This window comes from Mobula birostris, chromosome 1, assembly GCF_030028105.1.
Source record: "Mobula birostris isolate sMobBir1 chromosome 1, sMobBir1.hap1, whole genome shotgun sequence".
NCBI lineage: Eukaryota > Metazoa > Chordata > Chondrichthyes > Myliobatiformes > Myliobatidae > Mobula > Mobula birostris.
Window position 1 is genome coordinate 160060095 of NC_092370.1, and position 25384 is coordinate 160085478.

Below are 25384 nucleotides of genomic sequence, written 5' to 3' on the forward strand. Positions count from 1 at the left end.
CCTTCCCAAGTCTCCGGGAGTTAAGTAACCAAGTCTGGTCTTGCTAGTAACGTCCACATGTCAGAAGTGAATAATTAAGACCGTTCTGCCCTGATCCACGTGCATTCAGTTGGACACAGAAGGGGTGCTGCCCTATCCAAAGCCAGTCACTACTCTGCCCTTTTCTGGGCCTCCAAAAAATACAACCTCCAGTTTGTTGGGAGGGGTAATCTGAACTGTGCTCAAATCGAGGCTGGTATTTTGAACCCATTTTGGTTGGGGATTGCATTGAAGCTCTTAAACCCTCACTGGGATGCAAAAGGTTGGTGACAAAGAGATGGGACAGTCACCCCTTGATCTGGGGAGGATCTGAGCCCTATTCCAAGAGAGGTATTGGGTGTTAGCCACCACCTTCATCCCATTCTGATCTACCTCTTTCAAGGAGGAGATACCGTGCTGTTGAAGGAATACCTTGGGATCATTTGGTAACTGCAGTTATTGGAGGAGACATCTGGACAGAGCTCCACGCAGTAATCTCTTGGCACTGGTCTCTCTCCCTTTCCTCCTCAGGACAGAGATTGGCAAATACTCCATCTACTGCCAGAGGTCATTGGAACGTACACTGCAGAATGGGGACCGTGAGGCCAAGCCATCGCGGATGGAGACAATATCGATCCTCCTTCGAAACCCTTATCACCACTCTCTGCCATTCAGTATCCCTGTCCACTTCATGAATGGAACTTACCAGGTTAGTAGTGGTGGGTGCATGCAGCTCCAATGAGGTGTGACAGTCACTCGTCAGCAGCTCCCCTGCTTCATTCCTGAACCCCCTTAATAAGTCAACGTTTGCAAAGATATCAGAACGTTTTTGCTGAAGTGTAACAAGCAGTACTTAGCATAAATACTGCTGATAATGTGATACACTTAATGAGCTATTAACAAATAAAATAACAGAATTAGAGAGTGAATCCTGTAATAACAAATGCATTGCACTGAAGAGTCATATAAAGCATAGAAATAGGCCCTTCAGCCCATTGAGTCTGTACTGACCATCAACCACCCATTAGTCCTACACTAATCCCACTTGGTCCACTCCACAGTCCCATCAACCCCCCACCCCACCACCACCAAGTTTCTACGACTGGCCTGTAAACCAGGGGCTATTGACAATGTGCAGACTCCAGGCTGACAGGATGGGACCGGGTCTCTGAAGGTGAGAGGCAGCACCTGTACTACAGTGCCTCTGTGCCGCCTCCCGTAGCAAAGCAGCCAGCTCATTGTCAGAGACGTTGCTCGTACCTTGGGGAGTGGGAGGATTGAAGTTTCACTTGCCCCTACAGCCTCATGTCATTACTTTGGGACTGGTATCATTTTCAATAGACAAGGCAGCCCGTGTCTGTGCCATTCAGTCACAAAGCCCTTGCACAGAGAAAATGAGCGGGTTAAAGGAAAGGAGGAAAATGGCTGAGACTCTACTTCAGTCAGATTCTGACTGTCTCTGAAGGAGTAAATTACAGTGTACTGCAGACCTTTGATGTTGGGCAGTTCAGTCAAGGTTAGAATTAGGTCTGAGGACTTCAATGGGTAACCTGGTTCCATTTGAGAGGCTTGAGTTTTCTTTTGGAAGTTAGGACAAGATTGCCGATGAGAAAGTGGACGCACTGTTCGCCTTGAGAGTGCCTCAGCGGCTGGTTCATCCCGAGCTGTCAGCTGCTTTGTGGGGTCTCGATGTTGGGGTGACGTACTCCCCAGATGTGCTCCCAGTGTTGAGGTGGTGTGTGCCTGTACGCATGGTGGGGGAGTTCAAACCATAGCCTCCCCTCCTCACCCGCTGTCTTCCATCCAGGTCGTGGGGTTTGACGGTTCCACCACTGTGGAGGAATTCCTGAACACGTTGAACCAGGAGATAGGAATGCGGAAAGCATCGCAGTCGGGATTTGCGCTCTTCACAGATGACCCCTCTGGAAAGGATCTGGAGCACTGTCTACAAGGCACAGTGAAGGTAAACACAAAATACTCTGCAGATGCTGGGGTCAAAGCAACACTCACAACGCGCTGGAGGAACTCAGCAGGTCAGGCAGCATCCGTGGAAACGATCAGTCGACGAACAGTCCTGACGAAGGGTTCCGGCCCGAAACGTCGACTGCACCTCTTCCTAGAGATGCTGCCTGGCCTGCTGCGTTCACCAGCAACTTTGATACCCAAACACACACACACACTCCATACCCAAACACAGACACACTCACTCCATACCCATACGCAGACGCACACACTCCATACCCAAACACAGACACACTCACTCCATACCCATACGCAGACACACACACTCCATACCCAAACACAGACACACTCACTCCATACCCATACGCAGACGCACTCACTCCATACCCAAACACAGACACACTCACTCCATACCCATACGCAGACGCACACACTCCATACCCAAACACAGACACACTCACTCCATACCCATACGCAGACACACACACTCCATACCCAAACACAGACACACTCACTCCATACCCATACGCAGACGCACACTCTATACACAAACACAGACGCACTCACTCCATACCCATACGCAGACGCACTCACTCCATACCCATACGCAGACGCACACTCTATACACAAACACAGACGCACTCACTCCATACCCATACGCAGACGCACTCACTCCATACCCATACGCAGACGCACACTCTATACACAAACACAGACGCACTCACTCCATACCCATACGCAGACGCACTCACTCCATACCCATACGCAGACGCACACTCTATACACAAACACAGCAATGATGTGGCTCAAAATCCACCAGCAGGTATATCCCGCGTACCTTCCAGAAACCTCAGAAATGTACCACAAACTCACTACAATGACTTCAATTTGATAAATTTGACCATGCTCACAGTAGCACTCTGATATACTTTCTACCCCTCACTGTGACACTCTGGCGCGCCTCTACCCCACAATGCAACAGCCTGATATACCTATCAATATAACTCTCTGGTGTGCCACTCACTGCTAGAATAAAATTTGATGTATTAATTTGCGGTTCTTGGCTGAGCTGTCTTTTACTCTGAAGGTCGAAGTACTGTAATACATGGACATTGTCCAGTGCCTGTCCTGTCCTGTAATGACAGTCCATCCTGTAATTTCCTGTCCTGAACTGTAATGACAGTCCATCCTGTAATTTCCTGTCCTGTCCTGTAATGATAGTCCATCCTGTAATTTCCAGTCCCTGTCCTTTCCTGTAATGACAGTCCATCCTGTAATGTCCAGTGCCTGCCCTGTCCTGTAATGACTGCACATTCTCTAATTTCCAGTGCCTGTCCTTTCCTGTAATGACAGTCCATCCTGTAATGTCCAGTGCCTGCCCTGTCCTGTAATGACTGCACATTCTCTAATTTCCAGTGCCTGTCCTGTCCTGTAATGACAGTCCATCCTGTAATGTCCTGTGCTTGTCCTGTTCCGTAATGACAGTCCATCCTGTAATGTCCAGTGCCTGCCCTGTCCTGTAATGACTGCACATTCTCTAATTTCCAGTGCCTGTCCTTTCCTGTAATGACAGTTCATCCTGTAATGTCCAGTGCCTGCCCTGTCCTGTAATGACTGCACATTCTCTAATTTCCAGTGCCTGTCCTGTCCTGTAATGACAGTCCATCCTGTAATGTCCTGTGCTTGTCCTGTTCTGTAATGACAGTCCATCCTGTAATGTCCTGTGCCTGTCCTGTTCTGTAATGACAGTCCATCCTGTAATTTCCAGTGCCTGTCCTGTCCTGTAATGACAGTCCATCCTGTAATGTCCAGTGCCTGCCCTGTCCTGTAATGACTGCACATTCTCTAATTTCCAGTGCCTGTCCTGTTCTGTAATGACAGTCCATCCTGTAATTTCCAGTGCCTGTCCTGTCCTGTAATGACAGTCCATCCTGTAATGTCCAGTGTCACTGCTACCAGCACTTGTCCTTTTTTTTGAAGATTTGTGATGTCATTTCGAAGTGGGAACAGGCCCTGAAGGAACTTCACCCTGGGAAATACGAGAGCAACAGGATAGTGAGACTGATGTACAAGAGCCGGTAAGACCACAATACTGGAAACTCTTGCCTCAACAAGAATATGCTTTTCCCCACGCTGTGTGAATGAAAATCAGTCGTGTAGATGTTGCCAGTCCCACTGGGACCCCACCATACAACCCGGAGTGATTCCCATTTTCGTGTGCTCAGCCCGCCCCCTGGTGGCCGTACAGAGACATAGGCACAAACCCCTGTCGGTGCTGGAGGAAGGTCGCTGTGTTCACCAGCCTGCGCGTTCCCTGTCACTGATCACAGTGTGCGAGACACCCCAGCTCATGCCACTGGGTCTTTGCTATTTCTCTAAATGACACACACCTCACCATTAACACCCAGCAGATGCTGCCCAAACACCTTATTGACCAGCCAGTCTAGTAATCAGGCATAGGTCTTTGATTTTGAGACATAGATTTCATTTTTCCACGGTAACAGGGCAGCTTTAATTTAAGTAATTTTTAATCTAGAGTTTTAAATAAAAAGCCATTCAGACTAAGGCTGACCATGAAACCCCCAAATTGTTATATTGAAAAAAACTTTTTTTTTTGATGTCTTACTGAGAACAAAATCTGTTGTTGATACCCAGTGACACCAGACCCCTTTAATTTCAGGTGCAAACCACTGCCAGTGCATCAGTGTACCCCCACTTTTATCATGGTCTATGAGGGAGCTTGAAATTAAAAGCAGGATTAAAGACCAAGGTTGTGGAGTTTGTTGTTTTTCCATAGCAGAATCCTACGGACATAAGATTACTATAAATTACAGAAATATATCATCATCATCATCATCATCATCATCATCAGGTGCCGTGCCCAGTTTGAGCTTTGACTGCCATGGCCCACACACTCCTGTTTCGGGTCAAGTGGATCAATTCATTGGTATTCACTTCCAGTTCCCTGGCTGCTGTCTCCATCATCATTTGTCTTTGTCTTCCTCTTGCTTTCTTCCCTTCAATCTTTCCCATAATTACCGTGCATTCTAACTCCTCTTTCCTTATCACATGTCCAATGAAGTTACATTGCCTTTTCATGACATTATTTCTCTTTTTGTGCTTGCTCTGTTCATGACAGAAATATATAAATAATGTAAAATAAAGGAATAATGAGGTTGTGTTCACGGGCAATTCAACAATTTGATTGCGGAGGGGAAGAGACTGTTCCTGAATCGGGCTCCTGTACTCCTCCCTGGTGGTAGTAACAAGACAAGGGCATGTCCTGGGTGCTGAGAATCTTTGGTGATGACGTGCCACCTGAATTTTAAGAAAAATCCAAGAACAAATCAGAAACCTGATGTCCTGTGGTGTCTGAGGCTTCCCACCACTGACAATCCACCTGCCCGGAAGAGCAGAGCTCCAGCAGCTCTGTAAAACTCGACACATCCAGCACAGAGCAGCCTGCTTACCTGTGCCCCTTTCACCACCACCAAGGTGACGTGGCTTCAGTGTGAAGCATCCACAGGGTGTACTCCAACAACTCACTAACCACCACCACCAGGACACAAATATCTGCTACTTGAGAATACCGGTACCTTCCCGATCCTGCAATAAGTACTCTCTACTTGAGAATACTGGTACCTTCCCTGCCCCACGATAAGCCAAGGCAGCTTGGAAGTAGTTGCAGGAACAGAAACGTTGAGCTGACAGCTCTCGGGCTGAGCCTTCCCCACACAGGCTGCACCATCACCTTGGGAGCAGTGAAGGATGCGTGTATGTGCTGATTTTGATAGAAACATCCACATGTGTGGATGCTTTTGCTTTCTAAAAATAAGTAGCAGAGCTGGCTTTGCTCCCAGTGCTCCTCGAGTTGCCCATCTGCACAGCCCATGTGTTGTACCGAGCACACTGACCCCGTCACTCTGCACAGATTGTATTTCAGAGCTCAGGCAAAGGGCGAAACGGAACGAGAGAGGTTGCTGCTGGCCTACCAGCTTAATGAAGAGGTGGTGAACAGCCGGTTCCCTATCAGTAAGGACCTGGCGTTGGAGGTGGCTGCGTTAATGGCACAGGTTAGTGAGGGTTACCAATGAAACTGGGAGACAGCAGCTCTCAGGTCTGTGTTTAAAGGAGCACAATTGGACACGTTAAATTGTGTTCAGTTCATTGCAATATATATTAATGCAGCAGATTCTGGATAATTGGCCCATTGGTTTATCAGGCAAGCTGCTTTTTGGGACAGCTCAAAGAACAAAGAACAGTCCTTTATTTGGGGTACTATGCCAATTAATTGGGAGAGGAGACTGTTGCCGAGCAGTTTCTAACTAGCATCAGTTGCATGCACTTACGCGGCCTTTAGACACTACACCACATTCAGAGCGAACGGTTTTTAAATAGCGCCGGTTGTGCGTCTTTGTGTTCAAAAAGCAGTGATCTTTGTGACTGGTAGTTAGCTGGAAATAAGCAGTAAGGCAATTCAGAGCCATTTTGTTCACTGTGGTTTCAAGCATTCAGAGTTGGAGATACCAGAAACAGCCGGGAGTGAAAATGAAACTACTTCACTACTTCAACAAGTTAGGAACTACAAAGAATTTGAAGGTATAGACAGTCATCTTGAATGTTACAATGAAAATAAAAATTTGAAGGACATTGTATGGAGGCAGTCCATTATCTACACTAGGGGTCTGCGCTAATTTTGTTCATTTACACTCAAAAGAACACAATGCGGATGAACCCCTCCATCGACAACTATTAGGAACTAATACAGTTTTATAGTATGTAGTAGTATTGGTAGTGTTCTAATATATTCTGTATTTCATTTAGAAGCATAATTTGTTACTCAGTTTGTCTTTTTTATACCTTTTTAACTATTTCCATGAAACTTCAGCTAAACGGGGCAGCTGCTTAATTGGGCCAAAATGAACTGTTCCCAATGTGTTGATTTGGAAGACCAGGAGGATGGATTTCCAGCAGCCTAGGCTGCAGGCATATTCTCTACCGGTTAGGAACAGGGTTCGGGGCCGCATTCCTGATTTGACACTTAGAGGAATGTGTAGGTACAACAGTTCCCAAGTACCCGCTGTCACTTCGTTCTGCAAGGTCTGGTCTTTGGGAAGTGCTGTTGAAGGAGTGTTCCTGCAGTGCTTTCTATTGGTTTGGTGCTGGGGGGGGGGGGGGGGGCATCCGCGAGGTGGTGAGCACTCAGGGTGCTGTGGCGTTTGGTTCCTGCAGGTGGAGTATGGAGATCTTGCTCGCCCTGCCCCTTCCAGTCCCGGAGGCAGCTCCCAGTCCAAGAATCAACAGTTTCTGCAGCAGGTTCTGGAGAAGTTCTACCCCAAGCACTACAGACAAGCCTGTACCCCAGAGCAGCTCAAGTAAGTCTCCCCTCTTCTTCCTCTTCCTTTTATGGATCACTCATTATCTACACAAATGGCTCGCTGACTTTAATTTCAATGGCTCAACTTAATGTCAGAGAATGTATACAGTATACAACCTGAAATACTTACTCTTCACAGACATCCACAAAACAGAGAGGAAAAAATCCCCAAAGAATGAATGACAGAAAGAATGTTAGAACCACAACCAACACCCCATCACCCCTCCCATGGGCAAGCAGCAGCAAAGCATAAACCCTCCCCCCACTTGTTGCAGTAAAGAGCATCAGCCACCCCCCCACCACGACCCACCATGCAACCATTAGCAAGCCCCCAAAGACCAGGAGCTATATATCAAAAAAGTGGTTCATTCCAACACCTCGACATCACAACAGGCCCTCTCCCTCACTAATCACTCCTGCAACAGCTAGAGGGGAAGCCAACGGCCCATTGTTTCAATTTTACGGTCTGTAGTGTTGCTCATTTCGAGTTTCCTCCAGCTGGAGACCGATAGAGCTTGGCACCAGCGATGTCGTGGGTTGCCAGTCAGCGTTGAACTCCACATAGGACTGCCTTAGGGACCCCAGCTCCAGATTTTTCCCTTGGCGTTTACTCCCAAAGCCTTCCCCATGAGTGGTGGTTTGAGATGAGTTTTCCTTCTAGATGAGTGTCAACCATGCTGATATGCCCCATCTGCCTGAAGTGACTGGTGCTAGTAACCCACCTTTGCCCCTTCTCCCTTCAGTAAAAATGGTTCCACTGGGCTTAGTAGCTAAGCCTCACGTGAAGACCAGGAGCTGGACTCGGTTGTCAGAGGCTATTTGAAACGCATGCCATTGAAGTATTTAATCGGTAGTGGGAGCTTGTCCCCACGACCACTCCCGCTCCCCACCAACGACCCCGGGCTATAACAACCTCATTGGTATTGTTACGTATTTTAATATGTTTCCTGTGGTGGAGGGGAGGAGTGGGAACAAGAATCTGGTCAGTTCAGGGGTGCTAAATGTTCTCGAATAGAGGGAGCATTTGGAGCTTTTAAAACTGCGATGGAGAGATGTTTTTGGAGGCAGCTGAGGCACGTGGAGTGAAAGAGGAAAAACATTGAGGTGTTGATCAGTCATCAACCAGCTGAAGATTGGGCACCCTGGAGAAGCTGCTAATGTTCTTGATGACCCAAGAGTTGGAGAAAATCAGATTGGGCAACCCTCACCATGACAGCCCGTCATTGTGCATTATTCCCAAAGGGAGAATGACAGTTTACCCATGGGGTGGGGCAGGGAGGGGGGTAATAGAGTTATATGGTTCTTCAGCCCACCATGCCTGTGCTAATCACTGAGCACCTGCTTACGCTAATCCCATTTTATTCTTGCCACATTCCCATCACTCACCTACAGACTAGGCACAATTTGCAATAACCAGTCAACGTATCAGCCTCCATGTCTTAGGGTATGAGAGGATAGCAGAGCCCTCGGGCAGTGAGGGATGGTAGTTGGTGGTGGGGCAGAGAACTTACACAGAAACAGGGGAATCATGCAAACTCCACACAGACAGCATTTGTGGTCAAGATTGTCACCCAGAAGTAAGACATGAATATTTATCAACTTTGTAGTCAGATTATTTTTTATTTTATTACTTGTACTTAAAGTCTCCAATTAACTTGGTGAGGTTTGAGCTTGGGTTTCTGGACCAGTGGTTCCAGAACTCCTAAGCCAGGAGCTCAGTTCTACTCTACCAGTGAGTGGAGGCCAAGACATCTTGCAAGATACCAGTCAGGATTATCAGCCTTGAGAGACTATCCCTCATGGGACTGATGGAGAGATGTGTGTGTGTTTGTATCCGTCCCCAGCTTCACTGATTTCCTCTACAATATCTCGTTTCCTCAAGGCGACTCTGCGACAGGCTGGCTACCAAGTGGATATTACTGGGGGGCTGCAGTGGAGCTGACTGCGTGCGCATCTACCTGACTGTAGGCCGGAAGTGGCCGCTCTTTGGAGCAAAACTCTTCACTGCTCGGGTAAGGTATTATAGGTGCTACAGCAGGAGCCTTGGGACAAAGTGGGTTGAGGTTCTGACTGTTTATAACCAGTCCTCTTTATAGCAACGTTAAACACTCAGCTCACCCGTCCTGTACTGACAGAGTTATTGATGTGTTTATTTCCTCCCGGCCTTCCTCAGACTTAACAATCTCTGTAGGCCTGTGTAGAGATGACCCTTACATTTCTGAGGAGGGTTGCTTTCTTAGAAAACAGTCTGAATAAATACTTTCTCTCATGCAAAGCAGTGTCATCTGTGCATGCATCAAGAAATGCAGGCTAAGAAAAAATAAGAAGGGTTTGTTGGTATATCATATACATTTTGTAAGAGTGAATTTTTATTCTGTATCCCAGAATTTTTGGAGTAGCACTTTACAAATTCCTTAACACTGATTTTTTTTTTCTTCACTGCCATTACAGGGAGCTCACCTATATATAAAATTCTGCCGTCTTTATGGCCCCACATTCCAGCTAAGCATATAAAGGTTCCCTGACCAGCAATGTCTTGGTTTTTTCAAACCCTTCATCCCATCCCAGTAACATCCAACACCATTACAAGGGCTCTCTCAGTTGCGGAAGTTCTACTTTACACAGGTTCACCCATTGAACTGTTGATATGTGTAAGCAAACAATGTCTCTGTGAAAACAAACCTGTCTGTCGTCTCTTGATCATATTTGTCGTAGAGCCTTCAAAGTTCAAAATCAACTAACTTATGATGAAAATGCCAGTGCAGGCAAACATCCAAGTCTTTAAACTGTGGCTTGATTAAAAAGAAATGTCCTGGTAGAATTTTGTTGCCTCTGCTGCCACCTTGGCTCTCCTATGATTTGTGTCTGTGGCGGCTGACTACAAACGGGTGAACGTCTGTTGTTATTTCTGTCGCCCACTAGTTTTCTGTTACTGAGAAACTGTTTCCGATTCAGGGATAAGACAGCTTGTGTTCAGTTCTTGGGAATAGGCATCTTGAGTAACACAGGAAATGTCTGTACAACTTTCAGCGGTCCGTGGTCCAGTTCCTACCTTGCGTGCTTCACCAGTTTTAACTTCAGCGCATCCTGCCGCACTGCCCCTCAGTGCTTTGCTCTTAAGCTGCACAATTTCCATTTTACAACTCTTGTCTTCATCACAAAACACAACTCCTTAGGCTAAGCTTTTTTGTACTTCTTTACAATGTCGAAGGAGACCTTTCAGCCCATCAAGTCTGTGGTGGTACTTGACATATTTTCTACCAATCCTGTTCTCTCCCAGTTCTCCTGCCACCTACATACACCAGGGGCATTTTACAGTAACCAGTAAACCCAACCGTGTAGTCATCTACCTCAACATTTGAGTTCCCCTCTGACATGATTAGACTGATATCTGGAATAAGTGTGTTCCCTTAAGAGGAAAAGTTGGTCAGGCAAGGCATTGCTTGTGTCCACTGGAGTTCCAAGGAGAAAGAGAGAGACATTAACTAAAGATATTAAATGAGAAGTCTTCAAATTGGAGAGGATGTGGAAGAATCTAGAAGTACGGTCACTGTATAGTAACAAAGGTATCCTGTTTAATGTGTTGAAATTTTTGTTTCTCTCAGACAGCCTCAACACTCTTTCACAACATTCTTTGGTTGTTTTTACGGCAGAGACAGAGTCCTGAGAAGCAAGCAGGTGAAAAGTGATTGGGGTTGGGCAGGATATGGAGGTCACAATCAGACCAGCCAAGATGAGGAGACAGGGACCCCTCGAGTAATGGTTAGCGTCTACGGCACAAAAACGTTGGGAACCCCCGGCCGAGATCTTATTGAATGGTGAAGCAGGCTTGAGTGGCCAGGTGGCTTCCTCCTGCTCCTATCCCCACTTTGAGTGTATACTTTCTGTGCTAAAGTTCCTGGGATGTTTCTTGATACATTTAAAGGAGTTTCCTGCTCTTTATGAATAGGAAGTTGGCTCAGGTCAATGTAACCAGCTTGCAAGTGTAATTCTGAAGGTGAATTTTGCCTTGTCGTTGCTGGTTTCCCTTTGACTCCTAGCCCTGAAACTAGCTTAAGCACAAGCCTGTTAATTATTTTCTGATATTCCCCCCCTCCCACCCCTCCCAGACTTGCTGATGCTGTGTGTGCTCACTTGTCGAAGCTGAGTGTGTTGTAATTGCCAAATAAGCAAACACAGTGCCCTGCAGTGACCCTGGCCCTCGTTCAGCTTCTAGTCACAAGATGCTCTGATCTCCTGAATGTATACAATGAAATGACTTGTGTTCTCATGACAGTGGTACGGTTTTGGTATTAAGTCATGCCATTGCTCCAAGCACTCTGCTTTAGAAGAGTCCCTTATTAGGCCTTGGGGTGAGAGTGCAGGAAGCAAGACTGAGTACTTTTTACCAAACCATTTCTGTCAGTACTTTAGAGCTTCAGCTGACCAGTTTCAATTCTGGCCCTCCTGACCATCTGTGTGGAGTTGCATGTTCTGCCTGTGAGCGTGTGGCTTTCCCCAGGTGCTCCGGTGCCCCCCACATCGCAGAGCCTTGTAGGTCGGCAGGTTAGGCTGCTGTGGATTGCTCCTGGTGTGGGAGAGTGGCAGGAGAATCAGGGCACGTTCATGAGAATGCCAGAGAGTAAGTGGGGGAGTGCGACTACTCTGGAAATCGGCACAGACTCGCGGTAAGAGACGAAATATAAAATGGAGGCAGTGCATTTCAGTGGCCGAGTGTCACGGACAGAAACGGGGTTTTTGGCCCGACTTCTCCACGGCAACCATGACACCTACTGTATCTATCTATGTCAATCCCAAATGCGTGTGTTTGCCTCAGATCCCTCGAAACCTTTCCTTTCTATGTACCAGTCCAAATATCCTTTGTACCCACCTGTACCACCTCCTCTGGCAGAGGTGGATATATACCTACCATAGAAACATAGAAACATAGAAAATATGTGCAGGAGTAGGCCATTCGGCCCTTCGAGCCTGCACCGCCACTTATTATGATCATGGCTGATCATCCAACTCAGAACCCTGCCCCAGCCTTCCCTCCATACCCCCTGATCCCCGTAGCCACAAGGGCCATATCTAACTCCCTCTTAAATATAGCCAATGAACTGGCCTCAACTGTTTCCTGTGGCAGAGAATTCCACAGATTCACCACTCTCTGTGTGAAGAAGTTTTTCCTAATCTCGGTCCTAAAAGGCTTCCCCTTTATCCTCAAACTGTGACCCCTCGTTCTGGACTTCCCCAACATCGGGAACAATCTTTCTGCATCTAGCCTGTCCAATCCCTTTAGGATTTTATACGTTTCAATCAGATCCCCCCTCAATCTTCTAAATTCCAACGAGTACAAGCCCAGTTCATCCAGTCTTTCTTCATATGAAAGTCCTGCCATCCCAGGAATCAATCTGGTGAACCTTCTTTGTACTCCCTCTATGGCAAGGATGTCTTTCCTCAGATTAGGGGACCAAAACTGCACACAATACTCCAGGTGTGGTCTCACCAAGGCCTTGTACAACTGCAGTAGTACCTCCCTGCTCCTGTACTCGAATCCTCTCGCTATAAATGCCAGCATACCATTCGCCTTTTTCACCGCCTGCCGTACCTGCATGCCCACTTTCAATGACTGGTGTATAATGACACCCAGGTCTCGTTGCACCTCCCCTTTTCCTAATCGGCCACCATTCAGATAATAATCTGTTTTCCTATTTTTGCCACCAAAGTGGATAACTTCACATTTATCCACATTAAATTGCATCTGCCATGAATTTGCCCACTCACCTAACCTATCCAAGTCACTCTGCATCCTCTTAGCATCCTCCTCACAGCTAACACTGCCACCCAGCTTCGTGTCATCCGCAAACTTGGAGATGCTGCATTTAATTCCCTCATCCAAGTCATTAATATATATTGTAAACAACTGGGGTCCCAGCACTGAGCCTTGCGGTACCCCACTAGTCACTGCCTGCCATTCTGAAAAGGTCCCGTTTATTCCCACTCTTTGCTTCCTGTCTGCCAACCAATTCTCTATCCACATCAATACCTTACCCCCAATACCATGTGCTTTAAGTTTGCACACTAATCTCCTGTGTGGGACCTTGTCAAAAGCCTTTTGAAAATCCAAATATACCATATCCATTGGTTCTCCCCTATCCACTCTACTAGTTACATCCTCAAAAAATTCTATGAGATTCGTCAGACATGATTTTCCTTTCACAAATCCATGCTGACTTTGTCCGATGATTTCACCGCTTTCCACGTGTGCTGTTATCACATCTTTGATAACTGACTCTAGCAGTTTCCCCACCACCAACGTTAGGCTAACAGGTCTATAATTCCCCAGTTTCTCTCTCAAGTAAACCTGTCCCTGTAAATCTTAAACCAATGCCCTCCAGTTTTACACTCCCCTTTCCCGGAAAAGGGGCTGTGATTACGTACCGTCCTTACAATCTGCATAAGAAGGATGCTTCCACAAGAACATAAGAAATAGGAGCAGGAGTAGGCCATCCGGCCCATCGAGCCTGCCCCGCCATTCAATAAGATCATGGCTGATCTGTCTGTAAACTCAGCTTCATCTACCTGCCTTTTCCCCATAACCCTTAATTCCCCTACTACATAAAAATCAATCTAACTGTATCTTCAATGTATTTAGTGAAGAAGCCTCAGCTGCTTCCCTGGGCGAGAGAATTCCACAGATTCACCACTCTCTGGGAAAAACAGTTTCTCCTCATCTCCATCCTAAATCTTCTCCCCTGAATCTTGAGGCAATGTCCCCTAGTTCTAGTCTCACCTACCAATAGAAACGACTTTCCTACTTCTACCTTATCTATCCCTTTAAAAATTTTGTAGGTTTCTATAGGATCCCCTCTCATTCTTCTGAACTCCAGAGAGTACAGTCTCAGGTGACTCAATCTCTCCTCATAGGTTAACCCCTTCATCTCTGGAATCAACCTGGTGAACCTCCTCTGCACCGCCTCCAAAGCCAGTATATCTTTCCTCAAGTATGGAGACCAGAACTGCACACAGTACTCCAGGTACAGCCTCACCAGTACCCTGTATAGTTGCAGCATGACCTCCCTGCTCTTGAATTCAATCCCTCTAGCAATGAAGGCCAACATTCCGTTTGCCTTCTTAATAACCTGTTGTACCTGCAAGCCGACTTTCTGTGATTCATGAACAAACACTCCCAAGTCCCTCTGCACAACAGCATGCTGCAATCTTTCAGCATTTAAATAATAATCTGCTCTTCTATTATTCCTTACAAAGTGGATGATCTCGCATTTACCAACGTTGTATTCCATCTGCCAGACCTTGGCCCACTCACTAAAGCTATCCATATTCCTCTGCAGACTCTCCACATCCTCTGTACAATTTGCTTTTCCACTCAGTTTAGTGTCATCAGCAAATTTTGCTACACTACACTCAGTCCCCTCTTCCAGATCATCAATGTAAATGGTAAACAGCTGCGGGCCCAGCACCGACCCCTGTGGCACCCCACTCACCACCAACTGCCAACCAGAGAAACACCCATTTATACCAACTCTCTGCCTTCTGTCGGTTAACCAATCTACTATCCGTGCCAATACACTTCCTCTGACTCCATGCATCCTATCTTATTTTTAAGTCTCTTGTGCAACACCTTATTTAATGCCTTCTGGAAATCCAAGTATACGACATCCACCTGTTCCCCTCTATCCACTGCACTCATTGTGTCCTCAAAGAACTCCAGTAAGTTTGTCAAACAGGACCTGCTCTTTCTGAATCTAAACTGCATCTGTCTAATGGAATCATCCTTTCTAAATGTTCCGCTATTTCTTCTTTAGTGACAGCTTCAAGCATTTTCCCGGCTACAGACGTTAAGCTAACTGGCCTATAGTCTTTTGTCTACACCCTTTTTTAAAAAGTGGCGTGACACTTGCTGTTGTCCAATCCGCCGGGACCTGCCCCAGAGTCTAGAGAGTTTTGGTAAATGATTACCAACTCATCTATTATAACCTCCACCAATTCCTTCAGCACCCTGGGATGCATTCCATCAGGACCAGGGGACTTATCTACCTTCACACCCTCTAGCTTGCTCATCACTATCTCTTTAGTGACAGAGATTTTACTGAGGTCCTCACCTCCCATTTTGTCCATAACATCCTTCTTTGGCATATTAGACGTGTCTTCCACCGTGAAGACCGACACAGAATAGTGGTTCAATGCCTCAGCCATTTCCTTATCACCCAATATCGATTTCTCCTTCTCGTCTTCCAAGGGACCTACGTTGACTTTAGCCACCCTCTTCCACTTTATATATTTATAAAAACTTTTGCTATCTGTTTTTATATTTCATGCTAATTTACTTTCATACTCTATCTTCCCTTTCCTTATTTCTTGTTTAGTTTTTCTTTGTTGCTTTTTAAAGTTTTCCCAATCCTCCAGTCTCCCACTACTCTTAGCGACTTTGTACACATGAGCTTTTAATTTGATACTATCTTTTATTTCCTTAGTTATCCAAGGCTGGCTCTCCCCACACTTACTGTCCTTACTTTTGACTGGAATATACTTTTAGAAACATAGAAAATAGGTGCAGGAGTAGGCCATTTGGCCCTTCAAGCCTGCACCGCCATTCAGTATGATCATGGCTGATCATCCAACTCAGAACCCTGCACCAGCCTTCCCTCCATACCCCCTGATCCCTTTAGCCACAAGGGCCATATCTAACTCCCTCTTAAATATAGCCAATGAACTGGCCTCAACTGTTTCCTGTGGCAGAGAATTCCACAGATTCACCACTCTTAGGAAGTTTTTCCTAATCTCGGTCCTAAAAGGCTTCCCCTTTAACCTCAAACCGTGACCCCTCGTTCTGGACCCCCCCAACATCGGGAACAATCTTCCTGCATCTAGCCTGTCCAATCCCTTTAGGATTTTATACGTTTCAATCAGATCCCCCCTCAATCTTCTAAATTCCAACGAGTATAAGCCCAGTTCATCCAGTCTTTCTTCATATGAAAGTCCTGCCATCCCAGGAATCAATCTGGTGAACCTTCTTTGTACTCCCTCTATGGCAAGGATGTCTTTCCTCAGATTAGGGGACCAAAACTGCACACAATACTCCAGGTGTGGTCTCACCAAGGCCTTGTACAACTGCAGTAGTACCTCCCTGCTCTTGTACTCGAATCCTCTTGCTATAAATGCCAGCATACCATTCGCCTTTTTCACCGCCTGCTGTACCTGCATGCCCACTTTCAATGACTGGTGTATAATGACACCCAGGTCTCGTTGCACCTCCCCTTTTCCTAATCGGCCACCATTCAGATAATAATCTGTTTTCCTGTTTTTGCCACCAAAGTGGATAACTTCACATTTATCCACATTAAATTGCATCTGCCATGAATTTGCCCACTCACCTAACCTATCCAAGTCACCCTGCATCCTCTTAGCATCCTCCTCACAGCTAACACTGCCGCCCAGCTTCGTGTCATCCGCAAACTTGGAGATGCTGCATTTAATTCCCTCATCCAAGTCATTAATCTATATTGTAAACAACTGGGGTCCCAGCACTGAGCCTTGCGGTACCCCACTAGTCACTGCCTGCCATTCTGAAAAGGTCCCGTTTATTCCCACTCTTTGCTTCCTGTCTGCCAACCAATTCTCTATCCACATCAATACCTTACCCCCAATACCGTGTGCTTTAAGTTTGCACACTAATCTCCTGTGTGGGACCTTGTCAAAAGCCTTTTGAAAATCCAAATATACCACATCCACTGGTTCTCCCCTATCCACTCTACTAGTTACATCCTCAAAAAATTCTATGAGATTCGTCAGACATGATTTTCCTATCACAAATCCATGCTGACTTTGTCCGATGATTTCACCGCTTTCCAAATGTGCTGTTATCACATCTTTGATAACTGACTCTAGCAGTTCCCCCACCACCGTTGTTAGGCTAATGTCTATAATTTCCTGGTTTCTCTCTCCCTCCTTTTTTAAAAAGTGGGGTTACATTAGCCACCCTCCAATCCTCAGGAACTAGTCCAGAATCTAAAGAGTTTTGAAAAATTATCACTAATGCATCCACTATTTCTTGGGCTACTTCCTTAAGCACTCTGGGATGCAGACCATCTGGCCCTGGGGATTTATCTGCCTTTAATCCCTTCAATTTACCTAACACCACTTCCCTACTAACATGTATTTCCCTCAGTTCCTCCATCTCACTGGAACCTCTGTCCCCTACTATTTCCGGAAGATTATTTATGTCCTCCTTAGTGAAGACAGAACCAAAGTAGTTATTCAATTGGTCTGCACTGTTGAGCACTGTGAAAAATCTCTTTGAAAGTAATCCACTGTTCCTCAACTGTTCTACCAAATAGCCTGTGCTCCCAATCCACATTAGCCAACTCCTCCCTCATCCCTTTGTAGTCTTCCTTGTTCAAGCATAAGACACTAGTTTTAGATCTAACTATTTCATCCTCCATGAATGTGAAATTCAATCATACTATGATCACTTTTTCCAAGAGGATCCCTGACTACAAGATCGTTAATCTTACCTGTCTCATTGCACAGGACTAGATCTAAGATAGCATTTTGCCTTGTAGGTTCACTAACATACTACTCAAGAAAGCCATCACGGATGCATTCTATGAAGTCCTCCTCAAGACTTTCTTGACCAACCTGATCCACCCAATCTATGTGGAAGTTAAAATCCCCCATGACAACTGCCATTCCGTTCTTACAAGCCTCAGTTATTTCTTGGTTAATCGCCGCTGCCACTGCAATATTTTTATTAGGTGGCCTATAGACAACATCCACCAGCGATTTTTTTCCTTTACTATTCTTCATCTCTACCCAGATGGACTCAACATTCTGTTCTGTAGATCTTATATCATCTCTCACAATCGCCCTGATCTCATCCCTCATCAAGAGCGCTACCCCACCTCCTCTGCCTTCCTGCCTATCTTTCCGTATTACCTGATACCCTTAGATATTTAATTCCCAGTCATCTCCATCTTGCAACCAGGGTTTCTGTAATGGCCACCAAATGATATGCCTTGGTACTGATCTGTGCCACAAGTTCACTAACCTTGTTTTTAATACAACAGGCATTATGCTTATATGAGAATACTGTTCTTGGACTACAGTTCAGCATTCAACACCATCGTTCCATCCAGGCTCAACAAGAAGCTCAGAGACCTTGGCCTTAACCCTGCCTTGTGCAGCTGGATCCTGGACTTCCTGTCAGATCACCAGCAGGTTATAAAAGTGGACTCCCTCATGTCCAACCCTCTGACTCTCAATACAGGAGCCCCTCGGCTGTGTACTGAGTCCCCTCCTTTACTCCCTGTATACTCATGACTGTATTGCCACCCACAGCTCCAATCTGCTAGTTAAATTTGATTGGCCTTATCTCAAACAATAATGAGGTGGCCTACAGGGAAGAAGTCATCTCTCTGACATAGTGGTGTCAAGAAAACAACCTCTCCCTCAATGTCACAAAAACAAAGGAGCTGGTTGTGGACTACAGGAGGAATGGAGATGGGCTAACCCCTATTATCCTCAATGGATCTGGGGTTGAGAGGGTGACCAGCTTCAAGTTCCTCAGCATCCACATCACCAAGGACCTCATGTGGTCTGTACACACCAGCTATGCGGTGAAAAAGGCACAATAGTGCCTCTTTCACATCAGATGGTTGAGGAAGTTTGGTATGGGTCCCCAAGTCCTATGAACTTTCTACAGGGACACAATTGACAGCATCCTGACTGGCTGCATCACTGCCTGGTATGGGAGCTGTACCTCCCTTAATCACAGGACTCTGCAGAGAGTGGTGCAGACAGCCCAGCGCATCTGTACTTGTGAACTTCCCATGATTCAGGACATTTGCAAGGACAGGTGTGTAAAAAGGGCCCGAAGGATCACTGGGGAGCCACGCCATCCCAACCACAAACTGTTCCAGCTGCTACCATCCGGGAAGTGGTACCGCAGCATTAAAAAGCCAGGACCAACAGGTTCCGGGACAGCTTCTTCCACCAGGCCATCAGACTGATGAACTCATGCTGACCTGAGTGTACTCTATATTACATTGACTGTTCTATTTATTATAAATTACTATGACTGCACATTGCACATTTAGATGGGGAAGTAACAAAGATTTTTACTCCTCGTATGTGAAGTATGTAAGAAATGAAGTCAATTCAATTCAATTCATTTTATTTCATAAACCTCTACAAGCCTCCTACACTCGGGGGGAAAAACCAGACTAAGCCTATTCAACCTCTCTTTATAACTCAAGCCCCCCAATCCAGGCAATCTTTTTTCCCCTCTCCAATTTAATCACAGCCTTCCAAAAGCAAGAGAACCAGGACTACACACACTATTCCATGTATGGCCAAACCACTGTCACAGAATGTCCAGACTGCTGTGCTCACCTCCCAAGCCAATGCAAGCAGCATATCACCATCCTGTTTACCTGTGAGGCCATTTTCAGGGAATTCTGTATTTGCACCCCAAAAATTTGCTGTTCGATAACATTCCCTCAGGCCTCGTCATTCACTGTGAATGTTTTGGCCTGATTTAACTTCCCAAAGTCTATCACTTCACACTAATCTGAGTTAAGTTCCATCTGCCCTTCTCTTGCTGATTTTCTCTGTTGATCTAGAGCCTTAGTCATCGAGTCCACTCTACCATCAGTTTTCAGGGTCGAACTCTGGCTGCTTTGGCTGTGAGGCCAAAAACCCCAAATAAATGCAGCTGGTTTCTTTTGCCAGTTGCCTCCAAGCGAACAATTTCAGGCTCTCTACCTTCTCTGTATAAGTGGTCTGCCACTGTTGGTATAGTTACAGTGCGTCTCTGTACCATCATCAAGACTGTGACACCCTCCCTTTAGTATCATAGCCAGAAACAACAGCTCATCCAGTTGTGAGACCTGGCCAGTGATAGAAGGGTTGTCCACAACGTCCATATCAGACTGCTGCAGTGATAACTCTGCCAAAATAGTGGCAATACTTTTATCAGAGTAATGTTGATTCTAATCTTATTGACTTTATTGTCTGTTGTTTCCCATTGCCTCACTTTTCCAGAGGTAACGGATACGAACAGAGAAGAAATAATTGAAATGAATCCCTGCCACTTTTTGCTCAGAAGTGCCAGCAAAAACTGATTTCCTGTGGTATAACGAGCTTACTGATACAATTGTATCAAACATTTTGTAGTACTATCCTAACAACAGAAGGAAATTGTGCTTCTCACGGTTGCTCCCCATAACTCTCCACTCTTGTCGATCAAGGCTGTTTGACCATTTGTGAATATAAGACTCTTGACAATCACTCTCGTGATTTTTTCCTTCCAGCCGATTGCACCTTCACCACTTGAAGAGAAGCCTGTTTGGTTGGCTGTTAACGAAGATGGAATGAACATACTGGAAAGCAGTACAATGGTATGTGTCCACCGTAGGGAGTTTCTGCAAATGCGGGAAACCCTGAACAACGCACAGACTGCTGGGGGAGCTCAGCGGGCAGGTCAGGCAGCATCTGTGGAGAGTCGACATTTCAGGCTGAGCCCCTTCGTCAGGACTCCAGTCTTCCTTTTCTTTCCCCTTTGGTACTTTGCAGCTGTGGTGAAGAGATCCAAATATAATCCAGAAAGATAATTACTGTTTTAAAAAAAATACTATAGGCCTGACTGCTACTTCCAGGAGTAGGGATTGATTCTGTCAGAACTCCCATTACTAATGCAGGGGCAGCTTGCCCTGAACAGCCCTGATGAAGGGTCTTAGTCCAAAACATCAACTGTTTACCTGTCTCCATACATGCTGCCTGACTTGCTGAGTTCCTCCAGCAATTTTTTTTTTGTGTGTATCCACAATAGATCTGCTCAGATCTCCCACAGGTATTCAAACTTTGCATCCCAAATTTCCTCTACTTTCTGCATTGGTGTTCTGTAGCCTTGACGAAGAGGTCCAACTGGGACCTAGACAGATATTTCCTCTAACAATTGCTGGAAGTTACAACTGTTCCTTCTAGGTACAGTGGTTGATTCTCTGTCAGAATACTCATTACTAATGTGGAGACAGCTTGCACTAGACAATAACTGTCTACGGCTTATAATTTGCTACAGGGCCTGTTCAAATCTGCTCTAGGTCTGGTCCATCTCATTGAAATCAAATCAGGCAAGTGTTCTAGCAAAGCAACCTGCATTAGGGTATGATACATTGACTTCTGATTACTTCCTCCCTCCATCCAAAGCCCATTCCCGAGTTCACACACTATCCACAGAAAGGAGAAGGTAATGTAAATTCCATGTGGGTAGAGTTGAGAAACTGCAAGGTTAAAACAACTCTGATGGAAATTATATATATCCCCCCCCACCCCTGAACAGTAACCAGGATGTGGTACATGCATTTCAATTGGAAATAGAAAAGGCATGTAATAAGGACAATTTTATGATAAGTCATGGGGGATTTCAATATTGGGAAATTCAGATTGGTGCTGGATCCCAAGAGAGTGAATTCGTAGAATGCCTACAAGAAGGCTTTTTTGAGCAGTTTGTGGTGGAGCCCACTAGGGGAAAAGGCAATTCTGGATTGGGTGTTGTGTAATGCACAAGATTTGATTAGGGAGCTCAAGGTAAAGGAATCCTTGGGAAGCAGTTATCATAATATGATCAAAATCACCCTGCTGTTTGAGAGGGAGCAACTAAAGTCAGATATATCAGTATTCCAGTGGAGTAAAGGGAATTACAGAAGGATGAGAGAGGAGCTAGCCGAAGTTGATTGGAAGGGGACACTGGCAGGGATGATGGCAGAACAGCAATGGCTGAAGTTTCTGGGGGCAATTTTGAAGGCGCGGATTAGATACATCCCAGAGATGAAGAAGTATTCTAAAGGGAGGATGAGGCAACCATTGCTGACAAGGGAAGTCAAAGACAGCATAGAAGCAAAATAGAGAACATATACTATAGCAAAAATATTAGTACGAAGTTTGAGGATTGGGAAGCTTTTAAAAACCAACAGAAGGCAACTAAAAAAAACTATAAGAAGAAAACTGAAATATTAAGGTAAGCTAGCCAATGATATCAGAGGATACAAAAGGTTTTTTCAGATATATAAAGAGTAAAAGAGAGGCAAGAATGGATATCAGATTGCTGCAAAATGACACTGGAGAGGTAGTAATGGGGGACAAAGAAATGGCAGACAAACCTAATAAATATTTTGTGTCAGTTTTCACTGTGGAAGACACTAGCAGTATGCCAGAAATTCGAGAGTGTCAGAGAGCAGAAGCGAGTGTAGTTGCTATTACTAAGGAGAGGGTGCTTGGGAAGCTGAAAGGTCACCGGACCAGATGGACTTGCACCCCAGGGTTATGAAAGAGGTGGCTGAAGATATCACTCCATTCTTTAAGAAGGGAGAGAAAGTGTTAGAGTCCATTAGTAAGGATGAGGTTTTGGGGTAGTTAGAGGCACATGATAAAGTAGGCCAAAGTCAGCACGGTTTCCTTGACAGGAAATCTTGCCTGACAAATCTGTTGGAATTCTTTGAGGAAATAACAGGCAGGATAGACAAAGGAGAATCAGTGGATGTTGCTTACTCTCCTTTGTCTATCCTGCCTGTCAGAAATGATGTTGCAGGGATCTCATTGAACTCTTATCAGATGTTGAAATGCCTTGATAGAGTGAATGTTTCCTATAGCGGGGGAGTCTCAGACCACCACAGCCTCAGAATAAAGGGACGCCCATTTAGAACATAGATGAGAAGGAATTTCTTTAGTCAGAAATTGATGGAATTCATTGTCACAGGTGGCTGTGGGGGTCAAGTCACTAAATATATTTAAAGTGGTGGTTGATAGTGTCTTGTTTATTCAGGATGTCAAAGGTTACAGGACCTAGCGGCCTAATTCTGCTCCAATGTCTTATGGTCTAATGAATTGGGAGGCTATGTATTGTTAAGAGGGTGACTTTAAATACTTATTGCCAAGGAATATCTGGTATGCAGGAGTTTTGTCATTTCTGACAGAAAGTTTATTGCTTTCAGCATCTGGTGTTCAGTTACCCCTACCTGTCCATCATGACTTTTGGAGGATATCGCGATGACTTTATGATTGTACTCAGCAAACCCAAGGATGAGAGCACAGCAAAGACCACTGTAGAAAAGCTAGTGTTTGCCATGGCAAAGTCGAAGGTAAGCAATTTTGGATTGTTCCATCTGCTATTGAATCGCAGCAACTCTCCAGGGTAGATTGGCACAGGAGATATTCAGCCCATTGTGCCCTGTGCTGGCTTTTTGCACAGCTTTGCAATACTTTGTGCTGGTACTCCCCCACCAGAGCAGCAGTTCAAGAACCCAGTTCTCCACCACCTTCCCAAAGGCACTTAGGAACAGCCGACCAAGATCCCAATCCAAACTAATCACACCATTGGCTAGCTCCAGAGATTGTAGACTCAGCCAGCTCCATCATGGGCATAACCCTCCCCAGCGATGGGCACCATCAGTGGGCACCAGCGACGGTGCCTCAAAAAGGCAGTGTCCATCATTAAGGACCCTCACCATCCAGGAGGTGCCCTCTTTTCACCACTACTATGAAGGGGGAGATGGAGGAGGTACAGGAGCCTGAAACCTACACTCAGTGATTCAGAAACAACTTCTTCCCCTCTGCCATCAAATTTCTGAATGGTCCATGAATACTTCTTCATTATTCTTTTTTTCAGTGCTTTTTGTAATTTATCGTCATTTTGTCAATTTGCAAATCTATTGCTGCCAGAAGACAACAAAGTTCACATCGTATAAGACAGTAATAATATTCTAATTCTGATTCTATCTGAAACCTGTTACATTACAATTTTCAGAAAGGTATTGATCACTAATTACAAACACTGTTATAGGTTCCCTTTACCTCCCTAATGGTGGGCATCTTAACAACCCAGCATGTGAGTCACCCCTTAGGCTGGACAGCCCCTGGGCCCCCGTTAGACCAGACAGCCTCAGAACTGGAATTCATGCAGCCTTTCGACCTGTTTGGAATTAATCCTAGTTTTAGTTTGGCCAAGTAAACTCTACTGTTGTCAGTCAGTTAAGCATAATGGTTAGAGTTTCCCAATTGCAATGCTGAAAGCATTTCAGTAAACTGCGTCTCTGTCATTGTGATAAGTGGGGAGATCTAGGCTAGTATTTTTGAGCATGATTGTCTGCAAGTATCTTGGCAACCCTAGGCCACTCCTTCCCTTTCCTCAATTGTTGTCCTTGCAGAGTAAGGCCGGGGATCCCAAGCTCCAGAGGGTGGGGAACAAGTGCTGTGAAGTTACTATTCCTGTTTCCAAACTGATGGAGAGGACAGAGTGGGAGAATACAGCCCAAGTATGTTTTAGTTACTGACTACTTCCTGTGCCTAATTTACTCAGACATAAACCTGGCCAATGTTGTTTAATGAGATATTTTCTTCTCAACTCCACATCAGCAAATGGGTTAGAGATGGCACAGGTTAACAGTGGTCAATTGTGCAGCAAGATCTAATGGCCTGTTCCTGCACTATACTGTTTTACGTTCCATGTTCCGTAAATCCATTACCCACCACTCTGTGTGATTAAAATAAAACCATGCTCACACATCTCCTTTGCACTTGACCCTTCTCACCTCTAGAATAAGGCATTTTGACCATGGGAAAAAGATACCACTTTTAATCTGATAACTTTGAGTTTTATTCGTTAGCATGAACAATGTCTGAAGAATTTCATAATCATAGAAAAAGTACCACAGAAACAGGCCCTTTGGCCCATCTAGTCTGTGCTGAACCATTTAAACAGCCTAGTCCCAAAGATCTGCACCCAGACCATAGCCCTCCATACCCCTACCATCCATGTACCAATCCAAACTTCTCTTAAACGTTGAAATCGAGCTCGCATGCACCACTTGTGCTGGCAGCATGTTTCCCTTAAATGTTTCACCTTTCACCCTTAACTCATGACCTCTTGTAGTCCCACCCAACCTCAGCGGAAAAAGCCTGCTTGCATTTACCCTGTCTATACCCTCATAATTTTGTATACCTCTATCAACTCTCCCTCAGTCTTCTACA

The 25384-nt window shown here is 45.4% G+C and overlaps 1 protein-coding gene across 2 annotated transcripts in view; it reads left to right on the plus strand.

Moving 5' to 3' along the window:
- The window catches only part of plekhh1 (pleckstrin homology domain containing, family H (with MyTH4 domain) member 1), a 283094-nt gene that overhangs the window by 250438 nt on the left and 7272 nt on the right, over positions 1 to 25384 (plus strand). The window contains exons 21-28 of one of the 2 annotated variants that reach the window (XM_072265032.1): positions 550 to 727; positions 1826 to 1981; positions 3961 to 4058; positions 5924 to 6053; positions 7213 to 7355; positions 9240 to 9369; positions 20671 to 20757; positions 23350 to 23496. In XM_072265032.1, coding sequence (XP_072121133.1) covers positions 550 to 727; positions 1826 to 1981; positions 3961 to 4058; positions 5924 to 6053; positions 7213 to 7355; positions 9240 to 9369; positions 20671 to 20757; positions 23350 to 23496 — 1069 coding nt within the window. Of the gene's footprint in view, positions 1 to 549; positions 728 to 1825; positions 1982 to 3960; positions 4059 to 5911; positions 6054 to 7212; positions 7356 to 9239; positions 9370 to 20670; positions 20758 to 23349; positions 23497 to 25384 lie in introns of both variants that reach the window. The other variant, XM_072265024.1, reaches the window with a different exon arrangement.